Source organism: Camarhynchus parvulus, chromosome 27, assembly GCF_901933205.1.
Source record: "Camarhynchus parvulus chromosome 27, STF_HiC, whole genome shotgun sequence".
In the NCBI taxonomy this organism is placed as follows: Eukaryota; Metazoa; Chordata; class Aves; order Passeriformes; family Thraupidae; genus Camarhynchus; species Camarhynchus parvulus.
Genome location: NC_044597.1, coordinates 3,053,587 through 3,076,640, shown reverse-complemented (window position 1 = coordinate 3,076,640; position 23,054 = coordinate 3,053,587). Strand labels below are relative to the sequence as shown.

General features: G+C 52.3%; 2 protein-coding genes across 3 annotated transcripts; both read left to right on the top strand.

Moving 5' to 3' along the window:
- Positions 1-1,246: 1,246 nt before the first annotated feature.
- TTC25 (tetratricopeptide repeat domain 25) lies at positions 1,247-12,469 on the top strand. The gene is given in 13 exon segments (XM_030966161.1): positions 1,247-1,731; positions 2,365-2,496; positions 3,189-3,342; positions 5,727-5,788; positions 6,464-6,620; positions 7,886-8,110; positions 9,251-9,458; positions 10,937-11,023; positions 11,606-11,802; positions 11,965-12,065; positions 12,277-12,390; positions 12,393-12,414; positions 12,417-12,469. Coding segments are annotated over 13 exon segments (1,812 nt in total). The 5' UTR covers positions 1,247-1,431.
- A 567-nt stretch (positions 12,470-13,036) lies between these two features.
- CNP (2',3'-cyclic nucleotide 3' phosphodiesterase) lies at positions 13,037-19,279 on the top strand. 2 transcript variants are annotated; one of them, XM_030966233.1, is made up of 4 exons: positions 13,037-13,343; positions 15,228-15,892; positions 16,436-16,578; positions 17,072-19,279. In XM_030966233.1, the coding sequence occupies exons 2-4, from the start codon at positions 15,277-15,279 to the stop codon at positions 17,522-17,524; spliced, it is 1,212 nt and encodes a 403-aa protein (XP_030822093.1). In that variant the 5' UTR covers positions 13,037-13,343; positions 15,228-15,276; the 3' UTR covers positions 17,525-19,279. The 2 variants fall into 2 exon arrangements, with proteins under 2 accessions (XP_030822093.1, XP_030822092.1); XM_030966232.1 differs by having other exon boundaries at positions 13,038-13,343; positions 15,223-15,892.
- Positions 19,280-23,054: the final 3,775 nt, after the last annotated feature.

Here is a 23,054-nt window from a genome sequence, read left to right as displayed (position 1 = left end):
TCGCCCCGCCCTCGGCGGAGCCCGCGGCCGTGACCCCCCACGCCGGACCCGCCGCCGCTGACGTAGCCGGCGGCGATGACGTCAGCAGGCCCACCACCCTACGGTACCGGCGGCGGGAACGGGGCTCCTTCGCCAGCGTCGGGACTGTGGCTGCGGAGACGGGCGGTGCCCGGTGGTACCCACGGGGGAGTGGCGGCACTGCCAGAGTCGGGTCACCGGTGCCTCCCGAAGCACCGGGAGCGCTGCTCCGTTTCCTCGCAGCCTCTGAGGGTCAGCCGCCGCGGCTCTCCCGCTTCCCGGGAACCCCCACCCCAAATCGCTTTTCCCCGGGGCTCCCGGCCCGTGACTAACGCTGAGGAATGGCGCTGATGAAGCACCGGGCGCTGAGGGAGCGCTGAGGGGGAGCTGAAGGAGCACCGTGCTCTGAGGGGGAGCTGAGGGAGCCCCGGGGCGCTGTGGGATCACTGGGCGCTGAGGGGGAGCTGAGGGAGCACCGGGCCCTGAGGGGAAGCTGAGGGAGCACCGGGCGCTGAGGGATCACCGGGCTCTGAGGGATCACTGGGCGCTGAGGGGGAGCTGAGGGAGCACCGGGCGCTGAGGGATCACCGGGCTCTGAGGGATCACTGGGCGCTGAGGGGGAGCTGAGGGAGCACCGGGCGCTGAGGGATCACTGGGCGCGGCAGACGGGCGGCCCTGTCCCGGTGTGGTGGCAATGTCACCGGGCTGGGCACAGACATGCCGCAGCCCCTCACGAACACGGTGTTACTGCCCGCCCCGCTGGGGACGGCATTTGACACCCAGTGGGGGAAAATCTCCCGGTCAAACAGCTACGGAGCGCTTAATCTGCCTGAAATGGCCCGCCCGGTTCCCCGGGGACGGGGTGTGTCAGCCCGGCCGCCCACTCCGGACTCGGCAGTGCGTGTCTCCCCACCCTGGCGTGACCCCCACCCCGCCTCCCGCCCCGGCGGCGGCCGGCCAGCGGTGCTGGGCCGGGGCCAAGCCCCGGGCAGCGCCGAGCGGGGCGCGGAGCCGGGCACTGCCTCGTGGTGCCATTAAATGTCCCCGGTGCCGAGCGGGACAGATGCCCTCCTCCTCCCCCGCCCTTACTCTGAGTCACTTGGCAGGAACAAAGTGTTTCAAACAAAAACTTGGCGGAGATTCTGAACCGGCGCCAAAATAGTCAGGACCGGAGTGCTGATGGGAGGGAGCGAGCAGCGTTCGCCGTTCGTCGTTTATTTGGCCAGGATTACACCCCTCAGCGGCGAAACCGGTACCGAATAACCCTGCGGGACACACGGGCCATTGCCCGCTGGGGCAGAGGAACCGGCTCTGCCCGGTGTTCCGTGGCACCGCGGCTGAACGGAGAGGCCGCGCTCCCACCCATCCCAGCGGCGCAAGGCTCCGGGAACGCGGGTGGAAGAACAGAACCCCATGGGCACGGAGCCGGGCCGGGTCAGAGGCACAGCGAGCGAGCGCCGGGACCGGAGCGGGGCCGCCCGGGACACCGGCACCGCACGTGGGCACCGGGCGGGCGCGTTCGTCACTTCCGGGGCGGGGCAGCTCACAGGAAGTGGGTGTTACCGGGTAACTGTTGCTTGGCAACGGTGCCGCGGCGCAGCCATGGCGGACGACGACCTCTTGCCCGTCGTCTCCTTCGGGAACCTTATGAGCGAGGGGATAACCCTGAGCCGGCGCGGCCAGCATGACAAGGCTCTGGGCTGCTTCAATGACGTGAGGGCACCGCGCTCCGAGGGCACCGAGATGCCCACGGGCGGGAGGGGCCTCGGGGGGGGCCGCCCCGGCGGGTTCGGTTCGGTTCAGGCGGGGGAAGAGGCAGCGGCAAGAGGAGGGGATACGGAGGGACGTGTGACCCAGACGGGGCAGTTCAGGGACAGGGCAGCGCCTGCAGCAGCTGTGAAAAACGAGAGAAGACTCTTCAGTAAAATCCTTGTCGTTTTATCTGTCGCTATAGGACACGCAGCTTTTTGATGGTAAAAAGAGACCTTTTAATTTCTGACTCCAACATTTATAGATTTCCAAAAGTGACAGTGGATTGGAGGGTGACAGTGCCACCTCTCCAATGACACTGGACAAATGAACAGTCCATCAAATTTCTCTTTTTCTATCAAAGAATGGAAAACAATAAGTTATTTACATAAAGTGTATAAGAAAGTTACTTACAAGAATGTAAACATCAGAAAGCTTAGAAAAACTTAAAAAATCAGGACAACATTTATCCTTATCCATCATCAAGATCCACGTGGGAGCTGTGGCATCAAATACCTGCATTTGTGTATTTGTGGTGTTGTGCCAGCACTGGTGACATGTCCAGCACTGGTGACATGTCCCTGTCTGTGGTTCCAGGCCCTGAAGCTGCGAGCAGGAGACAAGCACTGCCTCATCACCCGCTCCAAGTGTTTTCTGAAACTTGGACACACAGAAAACTCCTTGAAAGATGCTGAAGCCTCACTCCAAATTGACAATACATTCTATGAGGTAACCAGCTGAAGGGGTAGGAGAGGGGGGTGGCCAAGGATCCGTGAGACCCTGCAGGGTCTGAGGCAGAGCTGTGAGGAAACTCCAAACCCTCCTGAGATTTCTGGTGCTCTCAGAGCTGTTGAGATGCTCAGGCACCTGCAGGTGTGGGGTTTGTGTGTGCAAACTGTGGCAATGTTCCTCACTCAGGGCTCACCAAATGTGGAATTTGCAGGCAACCCCAGCAAGGGAAGAGATGAGAATCTTGACTCCATGTTTCACAAGGCTGATTTATTATTTTATGATATATATTATATTAAAAGAAAATGATATACTAAAACTATACTAAAAGAATAGAAGAAAGGATTTCATCAGAAGGCTTGAAAGGAATAGAAAGGAATGATGATAAAATCTTGTGACTGACCAGAGAGTCCGAGACAGCTGGACTGTGATTGGCCATTAATTAAAAACAACCACATGAGACCAATCAAAGATGCACCTATTGCATTTCACAGCACCAGATAACCACTGTTTACATTTAATTTCTGAGGCCTCAGCTTCTCAGGAGAAAAGATCCTAGCAAAAAGGATTTTTCATAAAATATGTCTGTGACAGCAAGCTGTTACAGCCCTGGGCTCTCACACAGGAGTTGCTTGAGATCCATCAAAATTTTCCCTCATTTTATCAATTTCTTCCCCTAAATGTCATTTTAGGGGCTTTACCAGAAAGCAGAGACCCTGTATGCCATGGGGGACTTTGAGTTTGCACTGGTGTTTTACCACCGAGGCCGAAGGCTCCGCCCTGACCTGCACAAGTTCCAGCTGGGCATCCACAAGGCTGAGGAGGCCATTATCAACTGCATTGGGAGTAAGGAGTGTCACTTTCTGCCCCCCATGAGCCTGGACAACGCTGTTCAGGGCACAGCTGGTGACAAATCAGCTCTGCAAGTGACCCAAGAGCCCCACGAGCCCCACAACAGAGCCTCTCTGCTTCTGGGTTCTTGTTCTCTGTGGCAGATAAATCCAGAAGCACCACAAAGAGCCAACCCTGCTCCTTTTTTTCTTTTGTTCTTTCTTTCTCCTCTGAATGCTGTTCACACACAGTGCCTGATCCCTTTAGTTCTGTAGGTAAATCCTGACACTCCAGTTTCCAAAATCATCATGGAAGCTTTCCAGAGAATACAGAGCAGAGCAGCTCATCTAATCCGTGACCTGCCTGTGGCCTCCCAGTACACGAGGGGAGCTGACAAGGAAATTGGAAACACCCTGGAGTGCCAGGACAAGGGGGAATGGATTCCCACTGCCAGAGGGCAAGGTTGGATGGGATATTGGGAAGAAATTCTTCCCTGTGAGGATGGGGAGGCCCTGGCACAGGTTGCCCAGAGAAGCTGTGGCTGCCCCACCCCTGGAAGTGTCCAAGGCCAGGTTGGATGAGGCTTGGAGCAGCCTGGGGTAGTGGAAGATGTCCCTGCCCATGGGAGGTGCAATTCCAGGGGATGGAACTGCATGAGCTCTAAAGTTCCTTCCAATCTAAACCATTCTGGGATTCCATTATTCTATGATCTACCTGCAGCACTAATGACAGAATCCATTTTGGGACCTTTATCCCTTTTATTCAAAGCCTGGAATGCAATGTGCCATGCTACCTCAGACTGGCCTCCTGAAATCCTGACTCTCCTCCAACTTTCATTGCAAAAGAGCAGTGAAACTGTTGACTCTTGTAACGAGCTCTGCTTTCACCATTCCTGGCTCAGACCACTGAGCAGCTCCTGGAGAGACAGAAAAGGCCAAGGACCTCGTGGGGTTTAAAACAAACAGAAAACTCATCCCTTTTCACTTAGTTTTTCTCTCAGCCCTGCCAGCAGGCGTGGACAGGACGTGTCCCAGTGTGGGGCACAGACACAGCTCACTCACCTGGGGCTGCCACCTCTGCCATGTGAGTGCAACACGTGTGAGGGCTCCTCTGGGGCTGCCAAACCTGTGGGGTGGGTTGGAGCCTATCCCTGCCCAGCTCCTGGCACACCCCACTCGCACCCCACACACATTCCCAGGTAGGCCAGGGCCTCCCTCTCCCAAAATTTCAAAACTTCAGCCCCTCCCCCTGTTAAACAGTGGCACCAGAGCCTGCAGCACTTTCAGATGGGATAGTTATTAAAAAAAAAAAACAAAACAAACAAACCAGGGAAGGTTTCCAGATCTGGCTTGCTTTCCTCCATTCCTGCTGCTTCCTGAGCTTAGCACAATGCTCAGGTATCATCACAGCTCCAGCTGAAATCTTCCCAGCTCAATATCCTGAGCCGAGAGCTCTGACCACCTTTGGACCCCCTGGGCTGCAGGCTCAAAAATGAATTTAAAAAATAGAAAACTGATACTTAACTAAACATAACTAAACTAATATAACTAAAAATATTTTAAACCAGTCAATAGCTGTGAGATGCAGGGAAACACGTGGATGTTTGAGCAGTTGGGAAATGCACACACATTAACAGGGCACATCCCCAAGCTGCTTCCCTGGCTCTGCTTCACCTGGGTGGGTGGAGACACCTGCCCCTGTGACCCCCCTGTGTTTGTGCTGCTGGTCTGGGCCCTGGGGCTGCTGAAGGGAATTCTGCAGCAGCCTTGGCAGCTCTGTCCTTCCCTCTGACCAAACAAAGAGCTGCTCCTCACTCTTCCTTCCCAGGATGCTGACAGATGGTGGTAAACACAATGGGCCTTTCCCCTAATCAGTGCACAAACCTTTAAAACACCTTTCCTTCCATTTCATGCTCCAGCTGTGATCCCCCAGAAGAAGCTGCATCCTTTTCCTTCAGTTTCCATGTACCCTGTCTGTAGGAATATTCCAACAGGAGCCCCTGGTGCTGTGTGAATTAAAATCCCAAGAGGAGCTGGTGGCATTCCCTGCTCCCAGAACACACCAACACCCCCTATCCCATGGGAAGGGATGAGAAAAGTGGTTGAAACTGAATGTTTTGTGCTTGGCACCTTTATGAGCATTTCACTCCCAACTCACAAATTTACTCAACTCAATTTTTGAGTATTTATCTCACAAATACTTGGTGAGAATTTTTACTTGGTAAATTTCTCACCCAGTGATACACCTACACTACTCTCTATAATCTATTTCACACTTTTGTGGATTCCAGTCTATCTTGAAGTCTGGGAAACTTTCTCCATGAATGAGGGTCCAAGTCAGAGCAGCAGACCCTGCACGGCTGCTGTGCAGCACTAACCCAGACTGCTCTGTGTTTGCAGATCCATCCTCAGTGAAGCTGGAGAGCAAGGAGGAGCTGTGCTTTGTGAGCAGGCAGGCAGAGGTACAGCACAGGGCTCTTGCTGGAGAAGCTTCTGGAGTTGTTGTGATGCTGAAATGGGCACCAGAGGAGGGACAGTCCCTGCAGGGACATGGCTGTGGAGCAGTGGGCCTGCTGAAGGGCCTCTTGAGCATTAAAACACACTGGCCTGTCATGGTTTGTCACCTGCTTCTAATGCAGGTCTGGCTCACCCAGACTTTAAAGGGGGAGGCAGAAGGGCAGGAAGAGCCACCATAGAGGAACAAAACCTGGAATTTTTCTCCTCCAGCCCATGTCTGGGGGTGTTGCCAGCCACCCATCTAATGAGTAACAGCCCAGAGGTCAAAAAGGCACAGTGAGCTCCAATATTGACTTTGGGTTTACCTGATGTTTAAGGGTCACAGTTTTGATAATGGACACTTTCTTTATTGCTTCACTTTTGGGTGCTCCATTGCAGTAATGTCTTGTTCCTCTGAAAAGCCAGAACTAGTTCTTACCCTTTCTGTAACACCCTTGTGGTCCCCCAGGGAGCACAATTGGCTGCAGAATTTCAGTTGCTCATGGCCAAAGCATCTGGTGAGACGCTGACTTTTTGCTTGTATTTAAAAAATAAGTTGTCTTATATGGAGTATAAACAGAATTCTGCTCATTTCCAGTGTTCCCCACTGATGTCCCTCAACTCCTTTTTTTTTTCTCTAGCTGCAGAGCAAAAAAGACAATCAGAAACAGCAAAACAAACCAAAGGACCAAAAGGATCAAAAACAGACCAAGAAACAGAGTCCAAAAACAGAGCAACAGCTTCTGGGACAGCTTTATGCTGACAAGGCATATCTGGAGAAGTTGCTCAAGGATGAAGGTGTTTCTCCTTCTCAGCACATTCTATTTTTCTTTCATCCCTTTTTTATTCTTCTTTATTTCTTTTCTTCTTTTAAATCCCGGTGACTCTTAGTTAATTATTCCAGAGCTCACAGTGGTGGGGACATAGGCAAGTGTTCTGCTCATGGGGCTGTGACTCCTCTGTGGGTTTGTTAAAAATGCTGTCAAGGTCAAGATGCAGGAATTGGAGAAGAAGTATCTTATTTTAGAAAAGGCACAAATATGATCCTCCTTTAGTCATATTTCTAGGGAACTTTTCACCCAGAAATGGAGAAGTGATTAAGATTTGCTTTGCTCACAGGTTTAACAGTGTTGCCAGCACTAATTACACATGTGGGCAGTCTGGTTTGCAGGCAGGTGAAAGCCCTCTCACTTTCCATCTGCCAGCCTGATCCACAGCACTGTTCAAAGTGCCCTGTCAATACAGATGTGCCATACAGATGTTCTGTCCCAGAGTGCAGGTGCTCAGCACAGCTGGCCCCACTTACTGGGCCCCTTCTTGGCTCTGATGAACAGAGAAGGCAGCAGACACGAGGCTGGAACGCCAGCTCAGCTCACTGAACCACAGGGGTAGCAGAGTTTTATTGTATTTGTGGGGTGCCCTGATGAAGGAAGGAATGATTAATCTGACTCCATGTTCTCAGAAGGCTAATATTATTATATTATATTATATTATATTAATTATATTATATTATATTATATTATATTATATTATATTATATTATATTATATTATATTATATTATATTATATTATATTATATTATATTATATTATATTATATTATATTATATTTACGTTATGTTATATGGATACTTATACAATGCTAGAAAGATAATAATGAAAACTCGTGACTCTTTCCAGAGTCTCAACACAGCTTGACCCCAGTTGGCCAATGAGTGAAAACAACTCACAGCACAATCCAATGAAACAATCACCTGTGGGTAAACAATCTCCAAACACATTCCACACGAGCAAAACACAGGAGAAACAAATGAGATAATAATTGTTTCCCTTTTTCTCTGAGGCTTCCCAGGAGAAAAATTCTGAGTGAAAGGATTTTTCAGAAAATGTGAATGTCACAGAGTTTATTGTTCGCTCCCCCATCACCTCAGCTCTGACGAGCACAGGACACTTTCATATCTAGGACTGTGTCAGAACAGAAGAACATTCCCAATCAATTCCCCGCTGAGCTGCAGCTCAGGTCTGTTGATTCTCACCTCGGTTCTACCTTATGTTATTCCCAGACTTGATGCAAAGCAGCACAAGGCAGGGGGCCAAAGTCAAGGACCTGGTTTTGGATGGCATCTCCTACCTGAACCAGCGGCGGGACTTCTGGCAGCAGCAGAAGCCGATTTACGCGCGGGAGTACGAGCGCAAGGTCCTGCGGCAGGGCCGGGCGCGGGACAAGAAACAGAAACCATCTGACATTGCCAGAGCCATCGCCAAGGAGATGGAGGATATCGAGCTGAGTAGGTTCCTGGCTGGAGGCTGAGTGCCTCCCACTGCTGTGGGGAGCTCTTTTCCTGAGCTTTGAGGGTTAGCCACTTCACTGGGTCTCAATTCCTGAGTATCACAGAAACCCAAGATGGTTTGGGTTGGAAAGGACCTTGAAGTTCATCCTGTTCCACCACCCCTACCATGGGCAGGGACACCTTCCACTATTCCAGGTGGCTCCAATCCCCATCCAGCCTGGTCTGGAACACCTCCAGGGAGGGGGAATTCACAAGGCAGGGGGTCAAAGTCGCGGACCTGGTTTTGGGTGGCATCTCCTACCTGAACCAGCAGCAGAAGCTGATTTATGAGCACAGGGTCCTGTGGCAGGGCCAGGCGCAGGACGAGAAACAGAAACCATCTGACATTGCCAGAGCCATTGCAAAGGAGGTGGAGGATATTGAGCTAAGTAGGTTCCTGGCTCTGGGCAGCTCTTTTCCTGAGCTTTGAGGGTTAGCCGCTTCACCAGGTCTCAATTCCTGAGTATCACAGAAACCCAAGATGGTTTGGGTTGGAAGGGTGTGGTATTTTCTGGGGTCCCCCATGGCAGGAGAGAATGAATCTGACTCCATGTTCTTAGAAGGCTAATTTATTATTTTATGATATTATATTATATTAAAGAATACTATACTAAAACTATACTAAAGAATAGAGAAAGGATACTTACAGAAGGCTACAAAGAATGATAATGAATCTCATGACTCTTTCTCCAGAGTTTGACACAGCTTGACTGTGATTTGTCATTAAGCTAAAAAAATTCACATGAAATTAATCAAACAACCACCTGTTGGATATGCAATCTCCAAACTACATTCCAAAGCAGCAAAACACAGGAGAAGCAAATGAGATAATATTGTTTTCCTTTTTCTCTGAGGCCTCTCAACTTCCCAGGAGAAGAATCCTGGGCAAAGAGGATTTTTCAGAAAATATGATGGTGACAGAGGGGACCTCGAAGTTCATCCCACTCCACCCCCCCTACCTTGGGACACCTTCCACTATCCCAGGTTGCTCCAAGCCCCATCCAACCTGGCCTGGGACATCTCCAGGGATGGGGAATTCACAACTTCTCAATGTCTCTGTGTCACACCCCAGTGTCCAACTCTGCTCCCTGTCCCCAGTGCTGGCCAGAGGTTCTGCTGAGCAAAGCTGCAGGAAAGCTGAACGTCTGCTGAAAAAGATACAAGCCTGGTCAGAGAATGAAGTTCCCAACAAGTATGAACTGATTGGGAACCTCCACAGCTGCATTGGGAATGGCCAGTTGGCAATGGGACAGATGGAGGCAGCTTTGCACAGCCATAAGATGGATCTGGAATGTGCCAGGGAGCAGTAAGTTCTGGGAAGTTCAGGTGGGTGGAGAAAGGGGGAAATACCTCTGTGGGGGTGTTTTAGCATTAGGTAAAGTAATCCTCACCTGGGGGGTTTAACAGGGTTACACATTCAGCTCTGCACAAGAATTAGGGTGTGTGGTGAATTTTTATCTTCACTGTTTCAAAATAAGGAACCTGAAGCAGATTTTTAAGGACCCACAGCATAGGGCATATCAAAACCTCTTCTGTAGCAAAGCAAAAGAACATAAGTCCAAGTCTCAGCACTTTAATCTTGAGCAGGTACTTTCTTCTCAGGAAGATCAGGGTTGAAATTGCTCCAGTTTTCTGCTACATTTTGTCTTAAACTTCTTTTCATAGAGACTGTTAAGCATGCCTTGAAATAAAGGTCTCTTCCAGGTGCACTTACCTGTCTGCACCAGACACATCCCACAGCTCTTCCAGCTGAACCACAGTGGAGGAAAATGTAGTCTTAGATGTAGCAAGAATTTGCAAAACATAGCAGAAATCATGGAACAGTGCCTTGAAGTGATTTGGGACTTTTTTGGCAGTAGTGCACTGAGCTTTTCAAATATCACTGAGTGGTTGTTTCTCATTTTCAAAAATCCTTTTGGAAATGAATGTTGGTTTAGGAAAAGGCTGCCTCTCTCCTGGTGGTCGCAGTCCCTGAGCAGGCCAGGCAAAGGCAGGAATTAGCAGGAGAGAGGGGAGGAGATGCCGAGTTTGGGACCTCGCTGAACCCGAGGCGCCGGGAAGGACGGGCAGTGACGGGCGGGCTGCACCCTCTGGCGGCTGCAACTGGAGACGCCGCTAATGACTCCTTAATTACTCGCGTTAATTACCCCATGATGGGGGTTTGAGTCCTTACGGTCCCTTCCCACCCAAACCGCTCTGTGATTCTATGACTCCCATGGCATTTATCTGCTCCTCGCACAGGCTTTTCCATCTCTAAGCTAAAGGTACGCAAAGAAGCATCTCACTGCTTCTGAAGATGAGAATGAGGATAATTAAAAAAAAAATTAAAGCCCACAGGGCTTTATTACAGAAGGAGCTGCCTGTAGCATGGAGCAAAGCTTGGTCCAAGCACAGGATCAAGGCTGGTGTCAGGGACCTGCAGACACATTTCTGTGTCTTTGCTTTGAAAAACAGAAGTCATCCATGAGTTGTTCCCACAAAGGGAAACAGAGGCAAAGAAAAGTGGAAAGACTTTCCCAAGGGCTGTCAGATTTGCACAAAAATTAATAATAATCAAAGGCACAGCTAAACCATTTCCCATGTGTCTCATGGGGTCAGCTGCCAGAGCTGTAGATAAAATCAAAAATCAACCTTGGCTTCATGACTTTCAGTCTGACCTGGGCCTTTTACTTCCTAACAATTCTCTGAGGGCATGGGGAGCACCAAGGGGACCATGAAGAAAAGCAGAGTGAGTGAGGAACAGGAGGATGTCAGTGTCACAATCCCTCTGTCTCCCTGTCCCAGCGCTCTGCCGGACGCCACGTCCCGGGCCCTGGACAACATCGGCCACGTGTACGCCCGAATTGGAAAGTTCCAGCAGGCCATCAACACGTGAGTACAGCCCAGCAGCAAAGGCATCGGGGGCTGGAGTGACCCAGGTTGTGCTTTTTCACTTGTGTGTTCTCACTGCAGCCAGGCCTGGGGAAATTTTCACATCTGAGCCTGTGATGGTGTTCACAGGGGTCCAAGGATGAGGGAAGAGATGAGGATCTGACTCCATGTTTCAGAAGGCTTGATTTATTGTTTTATGATATATATTACATTAAAACTATACTAAAAGAATAGAAGAAAGGATTTCATCAGAAGGCTAGCTGAGAATAGAAAAAGAAGGAATCATAAAAAGGCTTGTGGCTTGGACAGAGAGTCCGAGACAGCTGACTGTGATTGGCCATTAATTAGAAACAACTCTATAAGACCAATCAAAGATGCACCTGTTGCACTCCACAGCAGCAGATAACCATTGCTTACATTTTGTTCCTGAGGCCTCAGCTTCTCAGGAGGAAAAATCCTAAGGAAAGGATTTTCCATAAAAGATGTCTGTGACATGAGCCCTTTGCTATCAAATCAGTGTTTGAGTTGTAACTGTACCCGGTGAGGGTTGGTAAAGGTTTCTCTGTCTTACTCTGCTTGAAGCTGGGAGGAGAAGATTCCACTGGCCCAATCCAGCCTGGAGAAGGCCTGGCTTTTCCATGAAATTGGACGGTGCTACCTCGAGCTGGATAATGCTGAAGTAGCCCAAGATTATGGAGAGCAGTCCCTGCAGTCAGCAGATGAAGAGGGAGATGTGGAATGGCAGCTCCATGCCACTGTGCTGGTGGCACAGGCACAAGGTAAAGATGTCGGCACAGGTTTTGCTCTCGTTTGAAAAGCTGCTCTGAAAACTTTCTAGGATTTAACAGCCAAAGCAACTGCTCAGATCAAGACTGGCTTGATTACTTCTTGCTGTTCTCCTGATCCTGGGCTAAACCAGCTGATATCCTTGTCTGTTCCAGTGAAATTGAAAGATTACCAGTCTGCAATCCTGAATTTTGAAAGGGCTCTGGAGAAGGCAAGGCTTATGCCCAGTGAAACTGCTCAAAATGGCATCATTGCGGTAAGGGGGATGGAGGAGGAGCTCTGGGCAGCCTCTGGGAGAAGCTGTTGTCCCAGCTGGGATAATCCAGCCAGTAATGCCAGAAAAATGCTAGGAAAGGATTTGGTAATGATAGCAAAATGATTTGGTAATGATAGCTAAAGAAAACAGAAAAATGTTGGATATGTAGCTGCATTTCTGGGGCTTTTATCAAGAACTTCGTCCCTTTCAGGCCTTGGATAACGTGAGCAAAAGCTTCATTGCAGAGCTGAACAAAGACCACAAAGACGGGACAATTCCCTCACATGAAGGTACTTGTTGTTCATGCCTCTGCACCCAGAAATGGGAAAACCCCCCACTCTCCTGTTCTGCACACCAGCAGCACATCAGAATTCCCACAGCACCCGTTTCCTTGCAAGTATTGAATTAAAATCTTGGTGGGAGTCTGGGATTGCTTCAGCTGCACTCCCAGGCCCGGCCGTGCCCAGCTCCCTGAATGTCCCCTGCAGGCTGGCCCGGTGTCACCGACATCCCGGCCCTGTCCCAACCCTGCTGGGGTTTGGGGAGGGTCCTGGCAGGGCGCTGTGCCCGCAGCCCCCGGGGCTGCTCCCCTCAGGCCGTGCCAGGACCTAGAGGGCACTGAGGCATTCCTGGTGAGGGTAAGGGAGACCGGGGGCCTTTCTTGTGCCCAGCAGCTGAGTTCTAGGACTTGGCTTAAGTTTCCTTTTCTCTTCCCAGATCGCCTTTTCAGCAGTGACAGCATAAAAACCACCGCTGAGAATGTGGAAGAGGAGGAGAAAGGGAATCAAGATGAAAAGCCATAAGGAAGCCAGAAATGATACAGAGAAGAAGAAAGGTTAAAGGGGGGAAGTAAGTAAGCAGAAGAAAAGGTTAAAGGGAAGAAACAGCAAGGAAATAAAGGACAGCAGTGGGGAAAAGTAGAGCCTAGGCAGGAAGTTGAAATAAATATTGAGCAAGCGTCGTACCCAGCACTGCAGTGGTGTGTCCCTAGCTGAAGGAGCTGGTCCGAGCCGCGGCCGTTCTCGGAGCGCTGCCTCCCCCCGGCCCGCATCCCCCTCTGGAGGCCCCGCACGGGACTGTCCGGCAGCATCCCCGGCACCGGGCGGGGCGCTGAGCCCCGGGGCCCCCCCGCTGTCCCGGGGAGGGCTCGGCCCGGCCCTCGGGGGCGGGCGAGTCCCGGGGCTATGAAAGGAGCGGCGGCCGCGCCCGCCCCAGAGCCGCTTCCCCGCCGCGCCGCTCCGCACCGGCGGCCGCCCCAGAGCCGCTGCCCTCACCATGGTAAGCGGGACCAGCGGGATGGGGACTGGGACCGGGACTAGGACCGGGATTAGCATCCGCATCAGCATCGGGATCGGGGCTGCAGCTCCGCCCGGCCAAGGTTCCGATGCCCGGGAGGGCGGAAGCGCCGGCGGCGTTGCCGACACGTGGGCGCAGGGCCGGGGGCGCTCGGAGGCAGCCGGGCCCAGAGAACGGCCCCGGGGCCCGTGGCTCCCTCTCGGGGGTCCCGGGACACTCTGGGGGCTGCCGGGGCACGGGCAGCCCGGGGCCGGCAGCGATGGCTCCCTCCATGGTGGGGAGCAGGAGACAAGCGGGAGCTTTGTGGGGGCGGCTCAATGGGAGATTGTCCGGCGGGACCCCGCTCCCCCAGGCTCTGCGGAGGCTTTGTCCGCCCGGCCCGGCCCGTGAAGGCGCCCGTTGTCCCCGAGCCGGCGGCGAACAATGGCCCGGGGGGGCCGCGATTGTTCCTTTGTTCAAGGGGCTGAAAAGCGCCTCAGTCCCCTCGGCAGCTGCCGCGGCAGAACAGCGGCCCCGGTCCCCACCCGCGGGACAGCCCGGTGCGGGGACAGCCCGGCCCTGCGACCCCCGGGCAAGCGGGGCACCTGTGCTGCGCTCCAGGTAACTCACCGGCTTCCTCCGGTGTGCGGGGAAAGCAGCACGGGGATCTCCGGAGAGCCCACAGGTCCCTGCTGCTCTCAGGGGCTCGTTTGTCCCTCGGGCTGCAGCTGAGCCCAGGGCAGGCAGTGCCCGTGGGAAATGTGGGGTTCTGCTTCTGCTCCCAAGGCATTTTGGAACCAAAACCCATCTGCACCTTCTGGAATAAAGAGATGGGGAAATCAACACCTGAAAAGTGTTTTTTAAAAACTGCGAACTGGAAACACATTTTTCTGGCCCAGGCAGAGCGGTTATGTTTTATATAAAAACTTCTCAATTTTTGCATCAAAGGCAAAACTCACTTCTTGGGCATCGCCCCCACGGTCCAGTGGATCCCAGGCTGGGCTGGCCCTCAGGCAGTTCATTTATTGACCTAACAAGCACTGTCTGCCGCGGTGATGCTATTGAGGACTCGCACAGCTGAAGAAATCCAGCATTTCCTTTCAGTCCTGTGTTTTCCCAGGCTCTACTGGGAATTAATCTGGGATTTTGCTAACCGGAGCTGCTGGCAGGAGGGGAGGGACAGCCGTGCCAGCTCCCAGCGGCATCTCCCGCTCACTGCTGCCAACCACAAGTCTTTCGTTTCTTCCAGCACTCGAGGTTTCACTTTCGAGTTCTGCCTTGCAGCTGCTGGGAGGGGTTTGGCTTTCCTGGAAGCTCAAATTCCCTCCTGTGAGGTGCTCAGCTGCTGATCCTCAGTGCAGCTCAGAGACAGCAGCATCCTTGTGGGCTGCTCTAGGAAACAGCCTGGGAATAGAGTTTGTGATTCAGGTGAAGGGACAGGAGTGTGGCAGCTCTCAACCTGCTGGGACTTTCAGTTCCCCTTGGGCTCCTCCGTGGGTCACTGCCCTCACATCCGGCAGCCACAGGTGTTTGTTCAAGTGCTCAGGCTAAATGTGCCACATGAGGAGCTCTGCCCAGGCTGGGGCTTTGTGGCAGATCCTGGTGCCTGAGAAATCCCTTCCCAGTGGGGCAGGACTGCAGCTGCTGAGGCCAGAGCAGGGAGCAGGGCTGAACCTTCAGCCCTCGGGTGGGATGCAGTGGATCCCTGCTGTACAACCAGCCAGAGCAGCTGTGGGAGAAGGTGTCAGCGGAGCAGGGCACCCAAGTGAGGCAGTGTTGGGGAGATGCTCCCTGTGCCCATCCTTTCCACTACAGGTCCCAACAGGGCCACATTGTCTCTGGGGTTCCTGCCCTGCAAAGTGTTTTTTTCCTTCCATTTCAGAACAGAGGCTTCTCCAAGAAGAGTCACCCTTTCCTGCCTAAAATATTTAGAAAAATGTCTACTCAATCAGCAAAAGAGAGACCTGAGAGTTTGCATTTCCCATTCCTGGACGATGAAGACACCATCTCCACACTGAAAGAATCCAAAACCTTTTTCATCCTCCGGGGCCTGCCTGGCAGTGGGAAGTCCACCCTGGCCCAGGCCATCCACGATCGCTACAAAGACGCCTGCAAGGTCATCTCTGTTGATCACTATAAAATCACACCATTAATCAGAAGCTCCATTCCTGAAGAGTACTCCAAGGTGGATGAGGATCTAGTTGACTATTGCAAACGGGAGATCAGCGTCATTGTTTTGGATGACACTCACCACGAGCGGGAGCGGCTGGAGCAGCTCTTTGACATTGCTGACAAGTATCGCTACAAAGTCATCTTTGCCGAGCCCAAAACCCCCTGGCGCTTGGATTGTCCCCAGCTAAAGGACAAGAACCAGTGGAAACTGTCTGTGGAAGAGCTGAAGAAGATGAAGCCAAGTTTAGAGAAAGAATTCCTCCCCATGTATTTTGGGTGGTTTTTGAGCAAAAGAAGTTCAGAGATCCTGAGGAAGGCTGGCCAGGCATTCTTGGATGAGCTTGGGAGTCTCAAAGCCTTCAAAAAGGAGAGTAAATACTGTATGTATTGATGCTGTCTTACCACATTCTTACCTGTTCATGAGTCTGATTAGCTTCTAAAGTCAATTTCTAACACTGCCAAAAGAAAAGCTTTTTAAAGCTACTAACCTGGTCTTCATAGTTGACAAAGTTGCTTTTATAAGTAAAAATAAATTAAAAGCTTTTCCCAAGTCTGTTTAGGTCTGGCCCCACAGGGCACTGAGCTCAGGTGGCTGCAGCAGGACATGGGATCCTGGGTGTCCCCTGGTTCCAAGGGGTTGGGTGGGAAAAAGGCAAAGAGAGAGAAATGGGAAAGGCTGAACTGAACAATCCCATCCCTTAGGGGACTCGGTTTAAGATGAGCCACGGTGATGCACAGGAGCTTCTGTTCTCTGGCTCCATCTGCAGTGAGCCTGGGAGGAGGGAGGGGTTTGGTTTCCCACCCAGCAGTCAGAGATGAGATGTGAAGGCTGAGGTGAGGAAGGGAGAGATGGGACCAGGGCTCGTGGGTTGACATCAGGGGCATCACTTTGTAACAGTGACATTGTTTACCTGTATCTGCAGTTCCTTCTGCTATCGAAGATCCCAAAATAAAAATAGATCTCACCAGCTACTTTGTGAAGAGGCCACCTGGGGTCCTGCACTGCACCACGAAATACACTGAGTTTGGAAAAGCAGCTGGAGCTGAGGAATATGCACAGCAGGAAGTGAGTGTTGGGGTCCCACCTCCTCCCCACACCCCCCTGTCCCGTCCCTCCCCTTTGGGGTGTCCATGAGCCTGGGAGAGGGTTGGGGATGGGCTTTGCTCTGACCCAAGAGGCCAAATATAGGGACAGGAACTACATCTATATGGCCTGTGCAGAGAAAACTCCAAATTGTGGACATGGTGATTTTGTTTCCTATTTCCACACAAAATACTCCCACTGTCCCCGATCACACATGACTTCCAGCATCATCTCTGACAGCTTGAGCTGAATGATGACGAATTGAGGTATTCAGATCCCCAGATTGATTATTTCAGAGCACATAAGCCCAGGTTAAATATTGGAAAGCTGTTACCAGCTCCAGATCCACAGAGCTGGCACATCAGGAGGCACTGACCTTCTCCTTGCTCTGGATATTTTGCCCATGTCACAGCAAGAGCTGCCACGAGCAGCCCCAGAGGCACTAACCCTGTCCCCTGTGCGTGTCCCTCTGCAGGCTGTGAAGGCTTCCTATGGCAAAGGCTTCACCCTGTCCATCTCTGCACTGTTCATCACCACAAAGACTGTCGGGGCTCGCATCGAGCTGAGCGAGCAGCAGCTGCTGCTGTGGCCAGGGGATGCTGACAAGATCCTGCCCACGGACAACCTCCCCCGGGGCAGCCGTGCCCACATCACCCTGGGCTGCGCCAACGGCGTCGAAGCCGTCCAGACAGGGCTCGACCTGCTGGAGTTTGTCAAGCTGGAAAAGGCAGGCAACAAAGGGGAGCAAGTGGGGGAAATTGGAGGAGGGAAACTGCTGTATTTTGATAATGGGATGTGGATGCTTGTGCTGTCGAAAAAGATTGATGTGAGGGCGATATTCTCGGGGTACTATGGGAAGGGAAAACTCGTGCCAACACAGAGCACCAACAAACGGGGCGCTGCCTTTAGCTCCTGCACCATCATCTAGGAGCACGGGCAGGGCAGCTCCTCGGTTTGTTTTTAAAAGGCAAGTAACTCCTGTAACCTTAAAAGTGTAAAGAGAAATAATTTCTACCTTTACTAAAGTCAACTCTCCTGCCCACCCCAGCGTGAAGCCTCTGGGGAGTTATCGGCCTCAGAAAAGGAAGAAAACAAGCAACTCCTGACTGGAACTGTCATGGATTTTAATGTGAGTTTTGGAGGGAACCTGCTGGGGTGTCCTGCTTGTTTTCTTCCTTGGAGAAAGATCAGCTCTGGGGCTTTTATTGCTTCCCTCTGAACCACAATCGTTCGATCTTTACCTGTTGGCACTGACCAAAGCCTGGCAGTCACTGGTCTGAAGCCAAGGGAACTGCAGGATGTCCCTCCCCTCCCACATCCAGGAGCTGACATTGGCCATTCTGGCAGCTGATTACAGGGTCAGAACTAGTGAGACCCAGGCATGGGTCACTCCTGTCAGGAGTCCTGTCCTTACCAAGGGTTTGGCCCCTAAGGACAGACCTTGCTGAGGGCAGCAGGTCCTGGCAGCCCTAATCACAGCTGCCCCCAGTGGGCTCCATCCCAGCTCCTGTCCCTCACAGCAGAGATGCTCTGGGGACAGCCAGGAGGAGGGCACTGTGCCACGTGATGCCTTAAAGACACCAACTTTGGGGAAATCAAATGAAACACCAGGACAGGGAGCCAATTCCTGCAAAGCAGCTCCAGCCACTTCCCCCCACCTGGGCTGGACCAAGCACCATCCCATGTCCTGTAGGGAACAATCCTGCCTTGGCAGGAAGTGGAAGAGATGAACTAACATCTTTTCCATCTTATTTGATAGAAACTAAAATCATGTCTGAAGTACACAACTGGACTTCATGCAAGATTTTACTCCCTTCCTCTAATGCACTTGAATGTTAAGAGTTAGGCTGGAGTAACCCCGTAGTGTAGGAAGTGGAGGCACTGTAACCTTGTAACTCATGTCTGCTCGAACCTAAACCCCAGCTGGAAGTTACTGACCCAGCACTTGTGTCATTAAATCTGTTTTATTGAAACTTGGGTTTGTGCTCTGGCAGGCCCTGGCCCAGCAGGGCAGTGGCTCCTGGGCATTGTTTAACACAAAGCTCCACTAACAGCCCCAGGGAAGGTCCCAGCTCGACCTCCTGCTCTGGCTCAGGCTCTGGGGAGCAGCAGAGTGACATTAACCCAACTAACACTGTAAATACTGACTGTGTTTGAGGCCTGGGCTGGGGCTGGGCACAGCTCACCCTGAGTCCAGTGGTGCTGGGGCAAGGAGCATTTCTCTCTGACTGTTGAGGCCAAAAGCAGGGAGAGCTTTGGTGCTTCTCTGGTACCAAACACTCTGCCGTGAAAGCAAAATACTTCCTGCTGATCAGAAGCAAAGGATATGAATAAATTCTCATTATACCATAAAACAGTGAGCTATAAACCCACCCAGAGCACCTGTGACCCTTCATGGGGAAATCCCTCCAACCTTCCACACTGGCAGCAGCCAAGTGCCCAACGCTCAGCTGACAGAACCTCAAGGATTTGTTCCACCAAAGCTCTACAAGGATTTGCCAGCACCTGCTCAGGGGCTGGCTGAGCCCACACCCCCAGTGCCCAGATCACTCCAGCACCAGCATACACAGCTGGAATATCTCCTTCATCTGCCTGTTCAAGAACAACAGTGACATTGTCGTCGTTTGAGTTTTTATTAGTTTGTACATCATATACAGTTTATAATAAAGTAAAACCGATTGCATATGGGTCTGCTCAGGCTGATTTCCCATACAAACACGGCATCAGGAGTTCTGCTAAGGAAGTAAACAACAAATATTCACATTTTTTACCATTCACATCCTAGAAAGGTCCAAGAGGGACAGCTGGTACCGATGCGGAGCCTGGCTGGGAGAGGATGAGGAGTTTGGCAAAGCAATGGGACAGCAATTGCTCCATGCAATTCCCCTTTCCTCCCAGGGAAAGGTTGAGCTATGTACACTGAGGTAAACATTCCGAATTCCAGTTCAGATAAATACGGCAGCGCAGGGACGAGCTCCTCTCCGAGTGGCTCCGCATCGGTGCCTGGATTTGTCCTGGCTGTTCCACACTTGTGACCCACGTGCACTGTGGGGCTCTGGGTGCTCCCCCTGGCCCCTGGGATGCTGCCTCACACCACACTCTGTTCACAGGAGCCATTAGGGGACGCTGGGGATGGGGCTGGGATGGCAGCAGGGCTGGGCTCCCCACGGATCCTCCAGCTCGGGTGCAGTGTCCCAGCTCCAGCAACAGAGCAGAGCTGTCCCTCCAAGCTCAGATGTGGGTGAGGGGAAATGCCCAGCACTGCTCCAAGAAGGGATAACCCCACCCATGATGCTGGGAGTGGGCCAGGAAGGCCAAAGCGTTTCACATCAGCTCCCACAGTCATGCAGGGACCCAGAATGGCCCCACAGAGCCAAGGGCAGGGACAGCCACCAGCTATTGCCACCCACCCCTGCCACAGCCCTGCCACAGCTGCCCAGGGACCAGCACTGCTCCAGGGACACGGCTGGGTGCAGCACACAGTTGTCCTGTTCCCTGGGGAAGAGGAGGGGAAAGGACAAGGCACGAATTTAAACAGGATGAAAACCATCCATTAGAAATAAGAGAGTATCTGGAATTATTACTGAAACTGAGGAGGTCATTTGGAAATGGCAAAGCAGCACATGGCCCAACCCTGGGGCTGTGGGATGGCTGCAGGCCCAGGGCCAGTGTGGCTGGACAGGGACTGGCCCCAGCCTCCATCTCAGACACACCACAGCAGTGCCCACTCTGTATCTCAGCAGGTACAGAGAGTGGAGGGGCCATTCTATTCCATGGAAAATACTCTTGGTACCTGAACAATTTGTTTTCCTCCCGTTTTCCAACTTGCATTTCTGCATTTAAAACAGCCAGCAGCACTGGGGATCCTGCTCACTGAGCACTCCCAGGATCAAAACCAAATCAGGTACATTTCTGTGCAGAGCAATGAGGAACCCTAAGAAGGTGGCCAGAACCTCCTGAATGGACTTCACAGCTTTCCAACCCAAACTATTCCATGATTCTCTCAGCATGGCCAGACAAAACCACATCCAAGGCAAAGCCCAACAGCCACACAATTCCTGATCTCCCTGCCAAAGCTGCAGTCCTACAGCAGAGCCCTCACATGCCAGCTCTGCCCACAGCCACACTCACACACTTCTCTTCACAACTTCCCCAGAGAAGCTCTCGAGCTGTTCAGAGCATCCACTCCCAACTCAGCTGCTGGAAAACACCCCCAGCCTGGTCTGGCTCTCAGCCACAGCAGCTCTGCCCTTTCCAGGCCTTTCTTGAGAGCAGCAGCTCTCACAGCACCAGCCATTCCCGCTTGGAGAGCCCTGGCAGGAATTGCCAGGCTGACAGTCACACCAAAGAGTGTCCATGCCACCACACCACCACCTCCTGCACCTCTGTGTGCTCTGTCCTTCTGGGACAGCATCACCTGAAGATGCTCATTTGTGGTTTCTGTGGCAAATCCCTGGGGCTGGTGGCTCTGTGGGGCTGGTGGCCCCAGGACGTGTGACAGGGCTGCAGGTAGCTGGAGCCCTGGCACTCAGCTTCCTGCAGCTACACCCAAGCACAACCCATGGACAATGTGCTGGAACCACCACGTGTGGAGGCAACACTCCAAGCAATGCACAGCTGAGCCCCTTTTTTGGAAAATGCAGAGTTTTGTCCCCCCAAGCCGTGCTGGGACATGGTGGAGGTCACAGTGCCACTGGACACTGCTGCTGCCCTGAGGTGCCAGGTGCCACCAAGCCCTGCTCTGTGCCAGGGGGGACAGGGACTGCACAGGACCTGGGGCACTCTGGGCCAGTGGAAAGTGTCCCTGCCCATGGCAGGGGTTGGACCTGACAGCTTTTAAAGGCCTTCAAGCCCAATCCATTCCATGGTTCTGTGCATTTGCCTTCACCTTGATTCACGTAACAACGTGCTGTAGAAAGTCTTGGCACTCACCACATGAATATTTAACTACATTAAATCATGCATTCATGTACAGGTTATAAATAGCTGCTGTATACATTTTCTCTCCCAGAAGCAGAGCCATTCCACTCCTGTGCTCCAAGGAAAGGGCTCAGTCGGCTTGGAGAGAAGGAAGGGAGGAAGGAAGCTGCTCACACTTCCCTGGGGCAGGGGAAAATGAGAATAAACTCACTGACAGACACAAACATGGCTCTGCTCAGCAATGAGAGACTGAGAACAGCCCAAACTGCACAGTGACATCAACACACACACACACAGGACCAGATGTCATGGAACCAAATGCCACTAAACTCTTGTAAACTCAGATTACAGTGCCAGGAAAGCTGGGGAAGGAAGCATCAGTGTGCATAGACCAGTATTTCAGTTCCCCACGTTTTTTCACCATTTCAGAGCCTGAAAAGTGCCAGGACCCAGCTGCTCTTGGTGCACCTGGGTGGGTCCATCCCTCATCCCTCACACTGGTGTGAAGGACTTGAACAAACGTGGGAGAGTCAGGTTTTGAAAGTATTACTCAGCACTGGTTCACTTAGAAAGCTGAGTTTCAAACGAGCTGTAAAATATTCAATTCTGCAGTGCTGAAATTTAAGCCCTTAAATTTTCCCTCTATTTAAGCAGATTGTCAAGACACCATGGAACTCACAGTCCCTGTCCTGCTGGAGGGCACACCCAGCCCTCGGGAGGCAGGGAGGAAGACAAAGAGGTGCCGTTCCCAGTGATCACCTGGTGCAATGAGCTCCCTGCAGGGTTTGTTCTGCTGTGGGAAAGCAAAGAGTCACTGGGAGGTTCTCTCAGCACAGCCCAGCATGCACAAACACCCATCCTCTGAGCAAACTGCAGCCTCCAACAGCCCCACACTGGCAGGGTCAGCCCAGGACCCCCAGCCACAGCCCCTCTGCCCCTCAGGACCCCCAGCCACAGCCCCACTGCCCCTCAGGACCCCCAGCCACAGCCCCACTGCTCCCCAACACCCCAGGCTGAGCACAACCCCCTGGGACTGGGCCTGACAGCACCAAGCTCCAGAACCCACCAGACAGGAGCTCACACAGGCACCTGGGCCATGCTGTCCAGAAAAGGGGGGCAATTCCACAAGCAGAGTTCTCTCCCAGCTGAGACTTTGCTGTAAAATCACCTTTTAGGTGAAAAATCAAACTGCTAACAGGCAGTGCCCCACACCAACCCCAGCAGGACACAGCTCCAGGCCAGAAGCTCATCCATCCCTCCAGCTCCTGTCCTGACACTGCACAAGAGAAAAGCACAGACTGCCAGCTCAGAGCTGGACTTTGCATTTTCTTGCTGCTTTGGAGGAGTAAATCACTGCCAGAGGAAAACCACTCAGCCAGGTTAACCAGACACTGCACATCCCCAAGCACCCACCATCCCTGCCTGGAATTCACTTCGCATTGAAAGACTCACCCATGTCATGGATCAGTAACAGGAAATCACACATCAAGCTCAACAAAAATCAAGTTTAGCACAAATATAAAATATTCAAGTGGATT